Here is a 10,471-nt window from a genome sequence, read left to right on the forward strand (position 1 = left end):
GACCGTGTGGCCTTTAAGTTTTACAAATAATAATTTCAAGGAAGAAAAATATAACTGAATAATAATTATTAAAATCAATATATTTGATCGAAAAAATAAAAATTAAGTAACAATGATTTCTTTTGAGCGAAAAAATGAAACTGTAATTACACTGGTTTACAGAAAAAATATTTTATTGATGCAAGGCTTCATTTAACCAGTGCGGGGTCCACGCTGATGTATGTTTGTATTGGAAATAGTACCCAAAAAGTACTAAAAATAATCCCAATCTTTTCCACCTTTTTCTACTACCCCAAAATGCTTGGCCGCAATTGGCATGCAGAAAAGTGAGGTTATGTAAGTGACATCACCTTATATTTATATCACCATGATGTAACTGCCATACCTAAACAAAAGCGTCAGCGTTGTCTGGCTGTCAAAAAATTCTCACGCCCATACAATTTGTATGAAGCATACCGACGTAGCGTTGACGCTTTTGTTTAAGTATGGCACTTCGGCGCTAACGCTAGGCGTCAGAAACCGTTTCGCCCAACGCTTTTGTTTAGGTATGGCAGTTAGTTTTTGTTTTTGTACTACCGCTACCACCTTATATAAATTCGTCTTGCTTCAATTTCAATGAATCGATTCGATTCGATTCACAAAATTCAAATAGTTTTAGTATTCGAATAATAGATACCATATACCATTATTCGAAGCGTGCAGCTATTCGATTATCATAAACTGGTCGAATGAATATTGACCAAATACCCGATAATTCGAATAATTTTTGGGAGCCCTAGTTCATACATACATACATACTTGTAAACAATTTTATGTGCCAGTTCCTACTTACTACTTCAAGTCTTCCGGTGTGTACCAATGAAATTGCTCCTGATGTTCAGATTTATTTTGCATTAAGCCTTTAAAGTGCAATGATGTGGATCTTCGTAAAAGAATCGGCCTTAAATTGTTATATAAACCTCGAAATTGTCGCTTGTACTCAGTTTTAAGGGAGCTAAATGGAAGCGCTGGTTCATCACTTGGTTGCAGGCAAATATTGCTTCGTGAATGTTGGTCTAAAAGTGTTGAATTATGTATAATTGAAACATATCAGATGTATGTAGTGCAGTTCCTCATATGTATGTATGTATGTATGTACATACAGTAGTTTCTAGCATTTAGCATATTTACTTACCCGGTGGGTGTTTCCTCCGCCTGAAAAATTTTAAATCATCCACGGAAATAAACTCATGCGGATGTTTAATGTTAAACCGATTCGAACGCTTAAATGGATCTGTAAAGAATAAAAAGTGCTCAAAAATTATGTAAGCCGTGTGTGTATCAATCAATAAGATTCCAAGGAATTTCCATACATCCTACCTGTTAAATCTGGTTCGGAAAATGAGCGATTCCAATCGTAGTTATTACTGCAAGTAAACAAATTTTGGTTGTTTAGTAACTACCTTAAAGCATTAGCGCTAAACAGTTTTTATATTTTTTTTTTGTATATTTTATGGTTTTACTCAAGCAAAATAACCAGGGCTGGCAATTCTATGCAAAAGCTTGAAAAGTTTTGGGTTCGTGCATATATTGGACGTATGCAGGTGCAGACCCGTCTAGAACAGGGGCAGGGGGAGGGGGCGGGGGTCCTGGGGGTGTTCCCCCCGGGCCACGAATTTTTCTGCAAATAAAGTTGAAAAATAAACATTGACATAGACATTGTTATTCGAAATTCTAATAAATGTGAAAGTCATTTCCATGCTTGGGAAACACCATGGAAGAATATGCATAGCACCATCAACAAAAGAAAAAAATAAAAAATTATCAGAAATCGAACGGAACTTTTTAGCGACTTTGAACTTGTATTCTATTATAATAATATTAATCTGCATGCCAAAATGTTTTCTTGAAGTTCTAATTAAAAAGTTTGTACATTTGATGAAACTTTGTTGAGTTTTCTAATTTTTTAACAAATTTTGCAATTACACATCTAAATATGTATGTATGTATGTATATACACGTGGTGTGGTTGACAAGCAAGGGGAGTCTTTGCCAGACTGCGGTGGAGGTCGGACGCTAAACGTGGACGTTGTTAATATTCTTTGCCAAATACATAATTTCTTTCGCTTGTAAACATTAAATACATATCTTATTTAAAATATATATGTAACTTCTTCCTTACATTAAATAAAATACCACATACATATATCTAAATTATATGGCTTTTGTTAGAGGCTAAACTAATGAAAAAAATTTTAGAATAGAAAAATATTGCGAATATGTATTGTAATAACATCACAGTGTGATTTTGAGTGTGGGTCACTCACTGTACATACATTGGGGAGCAGTGATGAGTATAAGGTTTTTTTGGCGTTAAAATTTTTTATATAAATCAAGCCGCTTAGAACTTGAACTTTATTATACCTAAATTATTAAATTTACAAAACTGCGTACTCAAAAAAATTCCGAAACATCAAAATTTTCATGAAATTTTTCTAAGTTCTGTATAAAGTTTGGAAGTTTCATTTATATGGTTTTGGTTAACGCATCAACCATATTTTTGCGAAATAATAACAAAAAAGGAACTTTAAAAACCTAGCAAATATTTTATAAAAACCACCATCACGCTATGAAAGAAATATTTATAGTTTGTCTCAAATTGGTAAACGAATCCAACAGCTCGGAGAAGCGGGTATCTTCGTTGTCCCACCCGTCACACTTGAAAAATGCCAATTTACTATGTAATTTATAAGATTAAGTTTTATACTTTATCAGTTTCGTATTAAACGGATATCTGACTTCAAGTGTTAACTGTTTGAAACTTATCAAATTAATGGTTAAAGAGAAATTACTAAAAGTTTGAGCAAAAGCGAGTTAAAATGTCCCATTCGTCACTTTGGAATGCCCCACACATAAATTAATGTTTGTTTGTTTGACATTTAACGCTTATTACAATGATCGAATATTCGATTTTATTAAGGTATTCGATTTATCGTAGCTTGGCGACTATTCGAGTAATCGAAGAGAATCAACTATTCGAATAGTAACATTCGATTAGCAATCGTACAAACAAGTGCCGATCGAACGTTCGAATATTCGAATTGTTCGAATAACTTCAAGAGTCCCAATATGTATGTATGTATAGAAAACAATTTTCTGCTGGTAAATGGTTCTAAGCATTTGTTGAATGAGCAGATATTTTTCAGTGTTTCATTTATGCATGCATGCTTATACGTTAGGAATGTTAATCCCGGGATCCCGGCCTTTTGTAGATTTTCGGGATTTGTAATTTGCCCTGATGGCTATAATAAAAACTCCTTTTCTTTACCATTATTGGCTATATTCCTTTTTTTTATTTAATAAATAATATTTATATATTTTATTATACAAATAACACCGGGCGATAGTAAATTTTACACACAAAAATCAATATATTTGCGGAAACCATGGACCAAATATAGTAAAATTGCGTTTTTAGTTTTTCACTCTGATGGCAGTAATTCAAAAATGATTTAAAAAATTCAGTGAAATGTGCTTAGAGAAGAAGTATTGGTTTCAAATTAAAGAGCAAATTCTGTAGAATTTAATCAGATTCAACTTTCCATGTGATAAAAATGTTTGTCCTTAACATTGCAATCGCACGCATATTTCTGTTTAGATTTCCGAAACGTTGTGGGAAAACTGAAAGTTTTTTATTTATCCTGATAAGACAAAAACAAAAGCTAAATTTTTTAATTTTTTTTTTTTTTAAATGTAGTTTTAAGCGGTATTTACATTAAATTTTTTATTTATTTTTTTTTACAATACAAAAAATGGAAATATTTTTAACGTCCTATTAAAGATTCTTTAACGTTACGTATTGGAGAATATGGTAAATACAAAGCAACAAAATTGGGGAAATTGTTTAAACCATGAAAACTCAATTAATTATTCAACAATACATATGCACATGTAAATAAATAAATAAAAAAATAAATAAATAAATAAATATCCAATATGAATATCGAACTAAGGAGTATATTGGAATTACACTCAAAATGGGTTCCAAAAAAAATTAGAACCATAGTAACAAGAGAGAAAGTGAAAACCAGCTCATTCTCGAAGGGAAATATAAGACAATCACTCTCTCTCATTAAAATTTTAATTCGATAATGCTGCTGAATGTTGAATTCATAATAGCCCAGTAATGCATACTTAGCTTAGCATGATAGTTGTCACATAAGAATCTGTTAAACGGGCTTTGCGTGTAAGCGGTTACCCAACGCATGTACAATTCTGTTGGGTATTGATTTTTACGTAAAAATGGTATAGCAGTGCAAGTATGCATAACTGGGCTATAGCGAAAGGAAACACATTGGGTAACGAAGGTTCCGTTTTTCTGGAGAATGGCCTAGTTCTCGAATCGAATACTATCCTATTTCCACATTCTTATCGAAGGTGCGACTTTAAAACTGAAGCTTGGACCTTGAAATATTTTTTATTGCAACTAATTATCCGCCCATTTCTGTGTTTTCTTGATAAATTATTTGTAAAGAATTTTTATCAAGATTTTTATCAAGCAAAAGCTCCAATCGCATTCTGTGTCAATATTTACAAAATAAAAAGCTCTACGATTTTCACACGAGGGGAACTGTAGTTGCTATTCTCTAAATTTTCTACCGACCGACAATCATTGTCGCAGTTTGCGACAATAATCGCTTGCGTTTGCGACTAGTGTATTCTGTAACTATATATCGTAGCGATGAAATTCGTTTACATCTTTTTCCGACGATTGTCGATATGAAATTAGAATTGTAGCCAATGCAATCAAAAATATTGAGAATGAATTGAAATGTGTATTTTTTACACTTTTTCTCAACAGCTGCTGTAGCCTAATGGACGTGTGTTCGATCGCCAACTTGTTGGTCATAGGTTTAAGCCCTGTGACACGGACATTTATTTCTTCTTTTTATTTTTTACTTACCATTTTTTATTTACTATTTTTTTATTTAACAATGCTAATTTAAAATTTGATCAAGATAAAATTAGGAAAACGAAAGTATTGATGAATAATTGACTTCCAAAGTAGATTTTTTTTTCTTTTTATGACGATGAGAGATATTTCCAGGTAAAATGAAAATTGCGCGCCAAAACTTAACCATCGAAAAATGTCACAATGGCGTAAGTTGCAAGTTTTTACTGGTTTTACTGGGGGCCTATTTCTGATAATTTTTTTTACTTTCTTGAACATGCCGAGTAGTGTTATCTACGTATTCTGTGTAGCCTCGATTTGGATGCCATTGTCTATAGCTTGCGCTTTATACGCAAAGCCCTGGCCTATCGTTTTGGCAATTGGTTGAGTTCTTATTGCGGATGTTCATTTACGCTCTGGGCGTGACCACCATTTATCTTTATTTGTTGTTTTGGCGAAATCGATTTCTCGGTATACTGTTCTTTTGGTCGTTTGGCCTTTAGTTGAGTTTTAATTATTCATAAGGAAGATGTGGCTTTAAAGGGGTTTACGCAGTCGCTGTTTGGATAACAGAATTTTTTCATTTGAATGCAGTAATTCTGGTTCTCCTCTGCTCTTCACAGTACTTTAAATACCGTTAAAATCATTGGAAGCACTTTAGGGGGTAGGGAGTGAATGCGCTATTATAGTGACCACTCGCTAGAGGTATACGCTTTTGTCATTCGATACGAAAATATCGGCGCGGCGGCGGCGGCGTTCGGCGACTAAGGAATTTTGTACAAAATTTTCTTGTTATATGTACATTGAATACATCGTTTGAAGGAACTAAATACTACTTGCATAAAAACACAATTTTACGAAATGAAAATTACATTTTTAAATAAGTTTTTTTGCATAATTTGGGCCATTAGACAAGAATATGATCTCCTTTATTTTACCAAAAATAGCGTAACTCAGAAAAAAACATAGGTAAAATATTTTTCCACGAAAGTGTTTATTACAGTTAAATTAGGGTCGAATACTGGTAATCTAACGATTTTTTTCCGCAGTAGACCATTCTTCTCAATACTACAACAATACTACTTTTTTATACACCTACTACAACAACAAGACATTTTGCTCAAAATGAATTGTCATAACTATTGTCAGGACGCCAGCGTCGCGGAGAAAATTATCAGCATTTTTGACAACAAATACGCATTTCTTTATTGTCTTGACAGCATTGTCTAATGTAAACGCGCCGTAAAGCGTGTTGCTTAGTGTTTTAAACTATTGTTTATTTTCTAACAGTATTTAGTTCTGTCAGCTATTAACACGTATTTTTGGGTTTTTTAAACCAATATTTATTCTGTAAATAATTTTACACCATAATTTATTAGTCCTTTAAAGGAACTTCATACGACATAACACGACGACATACGAGTGCGTATGCACATATACATATACATATATGTACATACATAAGAGTGGTCCAAAAATTCATGTGATAATAGTGAAGTCCCTAGGATTGTTCTATATCGAAAAAATATATTTACCTCTTTTCTTATTTCGAGATCAAACAATTCTAGAGGTCGCTCTAAATTTTCCATGTATTTTGTATGGTGCTTCGTAGAAATGGTGTAGAAATTTTGAAAATCAATATGTATGTTTATTAGGGTGGTCCTTAAATGTAGGAAGCAAATCTTCACATCTGATTTCCTAAACCTCGACCCCTACGTCGATGCTACTATAGTCGAAGATATCACATATCACGATTGGGGAAGGTAAAGGCGTGTCGCAAAGGAGGCAAAGTTCAGATTCCTCTATGGAAACTCAAAATATTAAAAAACAATTTTTTCATCTAATACCCAAAATCGACACGCCCTAACCGACTCTAATCGGGACCAAAATTTATATGTCATATTTTTGACAATAGTAGTATCGATTTTGGGTATTAAATGGAAAAATAATCTGTATCTGTAACTTGCCCCCCTGTGCGACACGCCTTAACCGTTCTCAATGTGATATCTGTGACCGTGGCATTACCGATTTAGGGAGTGGGACTGAAAAAAATCGTTAATTTGGTTTAAAGAATCACCCTAATGTATATATATAACTTATTACATTTTGATATTATTTATCAAACAGTTCCACTTATTTTTACTTTTTTTATTAAAATAAAGCATTATAACCAATGTAACATATACTACATCGACACCTAAGTGGAAGATCGACCTATCTCGGCAGCCAGTTCGGAAACGTGCTATTTCAGAATTTGGTTGAAGAATGCCCTATCTCAGAATTTGATTGAGGACGCCCTATCTCAGAATTCGGTTCAAATACGCCCTTTGTCAGCACATTTTCAATACATTGTGAAGTGAGTTAGGGCGTTTTTAAACTGAATTCTGAGGTAGTGGTGCCTTCTTCAACCAAATTCTGAGATAGGGTGTTTTGCAATAAAATTCTTAAATAGGGCGTTCTTGAAAAGCTTTCTGAGATAGGGCGTTTTCAAAGTGGCTGCCGAGATAGGTCCATCTTCCACTCAGGTGTCGATATATGAATCGGTTAATTATCAACGTGAATAAGTCAGCATTTTTCCGATATGGAAAATTTGATGCAGTTTAACAGAGTTTCATATCGAAAATTTCTGACTTATTCCCCTTTGTAATTAACCGATTCATTATATATATCGCACACGTTCTTTAAAAGTGTATCATTTCAAAATTTGTAATTTTTTATATGCGCTAAAGTGTTCACAGACCTTATATCTACATATTTACCATTCAGAAAAAGTTGGGGCAAAATTTTAGTGTAATTTGTAGAAAGAATGTAAAGTAAAAATAGTTTTTTAGCATTTCCTGGCGAGCCGGTCATTTTGAGTTAATACACATCTGAAGTATTTGTGCGATATGAACAAAAGTTACTCATCAAAACTGCAAAGCTTTTTCCTTGTTGATTTCTACGATTCCAGCATTTCTTCTTCTTGTTCAGGAGCGAACGTTTCAATAATTTCTAATTCTCCCAAGAACACGAAAACTAAAAATATTGCATATAATATGAAGTTGAAGACACCAATACTCCGTCGAGCGGAAAAATTCGTTAAAGTGGACCATGCCAAAACTGATAATGCAGCTATAAACTGGAAAATTACACAATTTTCGCCTAAGCTGCCTTGCGGAACCTTAAATAAAAACGTTTTTTTTTTACCATTTTTAACTTCAATCACAAGTCTACATACGGATATAGGTGTTTCGCTACGAAAGGTTTCGTATATAAAAACCCCTCCAAATGATGAAATCGAATCTGAAACGCAAGGAATTTGTATCATTTTTTAGGTGTGTATGTATGTGTTTTTTTGATTACTAAAAAATGGACCGCCGAAACAAGCAGCATAACCCATTCGCGGATATCCATGGCGTGCCAAAGCAATGGTTGATACCAAGTCGCCAATACTATTACCCCAGGCTTGTAAGGTGCATCCAAGGAATGAGTTGCTTCTGTTGGTCACAATGCCAATGACGCGCAATATTTCGACGGATTCACTGGACGAGTAGTAAATTATTAAAATGGAACAAGCAACACCATACAAAGCTATGACCTAAAATAATGAGCAATTCTTTAGAGAGTAGATATTTAGCAATAAATAAATTGAAATAACTGACTTGATGATAATTGGGTGGAATATCGGTTCGTGTTGTATATAGCATATAGCACGATATGGGTATGGTAATCGGTAAAGTGTGACAGCAAAGTGGCAAGCCTAGTAAAAATACATTTGTTGCTGCAAGAAGAAGAAGAAGGTCCATTATTGAAATTGAAATGAATTTACGTACTAAGTATGTACGTATGACTTACACAGCGCATACACTACAATCAATGGTACAAAAGGGATTTGGATCGAGTTCAATAATTTCGACCAGCCATGACGTTCTCGTTCATAGTCCACAACGGGAATAAAAAGCTGTAGGACAAATAATACTGGTGCTGTGACAATAAGATAACTCTTTCCCGCAAAACCACTTTCCAGCCACTCCACCCTTTGTATGGGATTTAAAGATTCAATGAATTGCTTCATTAGATCCTTATTGGGTTCATTTAATAAAGCATCAAAAGACATTGTTCGTGTTATATTCACATCTATGGACATTCGTGAGGTACGATCGAGTATTTCTATGCCAGCCTCCGCTTGTAGTTGTTCTAATTTCACGAGATTCGCAGCTAACAAGGCAGAAGAATCGTTTTTAATATCTCTTGAAGCTTAAATGGATACATGCATGTTCATGCATAGATGTGTACCTTCATAAATGCAAACACTTATGGCCATAATAATAGGAGTGCGACATTTTGACGAGTTTTACTTACTTTTTTTTAGCAGTTTATTGTTCATAAATTTTTTATAAAGTATACATCTACAATATATCTATTTTAGCAACTTCAAACTTGCAACTTTATTATAAATACTAAAATTTAATGGACTATAAAAATGCCTACCAAAGTGTTTTCTAGAGACTCTAATTTAAAGTTTGAAAAATTGATGAAACTCTGTGGAACTTTTTTAACTTTTGTACAAAGTTAGAATTTTTAGATTTTATAAATAAAGAAAATCAAATAATGAACATTAAGCCAACCAAAGAAAAATAGTCAAAACTTGTTAAAATGTCACACTCCTATTATTTGGACCATAAGTACATAAATGGGTGCGTACTAGGGTGTTTCTAAACCGGTTTCCAATGTTTGTTTTTTTGTTAATATCTATAGGGGGTTTTTAACTTCAAATATATAAATGTACAATGGACATTGTACATACATATGTATATATTCCATACTGTAAGAGCAATCTTTTTGAATACTCCTATACCGAAAAAGTAGAAAACCAAATCAAATGAGCTTATATGTATGCGTCATTAAACCCATAGTAGACCCGTAGTTATAGTCAAAGTAAAGTCGACACTAAAGTTAATTACAGATTTTTTGACAGATATCCCATTCAAAAGTATGTCAAAAAGCTGCCATTAACTTTATAGAGTCGACTTTATTTTGACTATAACTACGGGCTATTTTCCTTTTAAATAATTAAAACCAAAATGGTATTTTAGCAATTGTTGCATAAATAACATAACACCGACAAATTAAACATTGAGATTCAGTTTCAAATATACAAGTTTAAACATTATTGCGCTTGGTAATTTTCCAAATCAAACCCCCTACACCGCCCTACACTTTGATTTACATTTTTTAGTTGTTATAGTTTCGTCTTTATCGGGCATTTCTAAAAACATTTTTGACGTTGTTTTGAAATTTGGCGACATAAAATAATGTAATTAATATTTTATAGAATATGGAAATAATACACTGTGGGCCGTTTGCAGTTCTCAAGAAAAACCACAAGAAATATTTTTCATTATTTCTGTTTCTAGAAAAAGGACTTTGCTACTGCTGTAAATTTTCTTGAAGAAATAAATAAACAAGCATTTTTTTCTTCAGAGCTGCATACTGATTTAAGAAATTTTGATAGAAGAAAATTTCTTTTTCTTTTCTTGTGCGTAATTTTATAAAAAAAAA

At 33.1% G+C, this 10,471-nt stretch overlaps 1 protein-coding gene across 1 annotated transcript in view; it reads right to left on the bottom strand.

The window, feature by feature from the left end:
- Positions 1 to 832: 832 nt before the first annotated feature.
- LOC118752045 (mitochondrial sodium/calcium exchanger protein-like) overlaps positions 833 to 10,471 on the bottom strand; it is a 17,555-nt gene continuing 7,916 nt past the window's right edge. The window contains exons 3-10 of the mRNA XM_036486894.1: positions 8,765 to 9,166; positions 8,572 to 8,690; positions 8,273 to 8,507; positions 8,148 to 8,212; positions 7,690 to 8,090; positions 1,360 to 1,406; positions 1,175 to 1,273; positions 833 to 1,055 (exon numbers count right to left, since the gene is read on the bottom strand). Of these exons, the coding sequence (XP_036342787.1) occupies positions 7,869 to 8,090; positions 8,148 to 8,212; positions 8,273 to 8,507; positions 8,572 to 8,690; positions 8,765 to 9,166 (1,043 nt within the window). The 3' untranslated portion in view covers positions 833 to 1,055; positions 1,175 to 1,273; positions 1,360 to 1,406; positions 7,690 to 7,868. The remainder of the gene's footprint in view (positions 1,056 to 1,174; positions 1,274 to 1,359; positions 1,407 to 7,689; positions 8,091 to 8,147; positions 8,213 to 8,272; positions 8,508 to 8,571; positions 8,691 to 8,764; positions 9,167 to 10,471) is intronic.

This window comes from Rhagoletis pomonella, unplaced genomic scaffold (assembly GCF_013731165.1).
Source record: "Rhagoletis pomonella isolate Grant_MI unplaced genomic scaffold, Rhpom_1.0 Rhpom_scaffold_01184, whole genome shotgun sequence".
NCBI lineage: Eukaryota > Metazoa > Arthropoda > Insecta > Diptera > Tephritidae > Rhagoletis > Rhagoletis pomonella.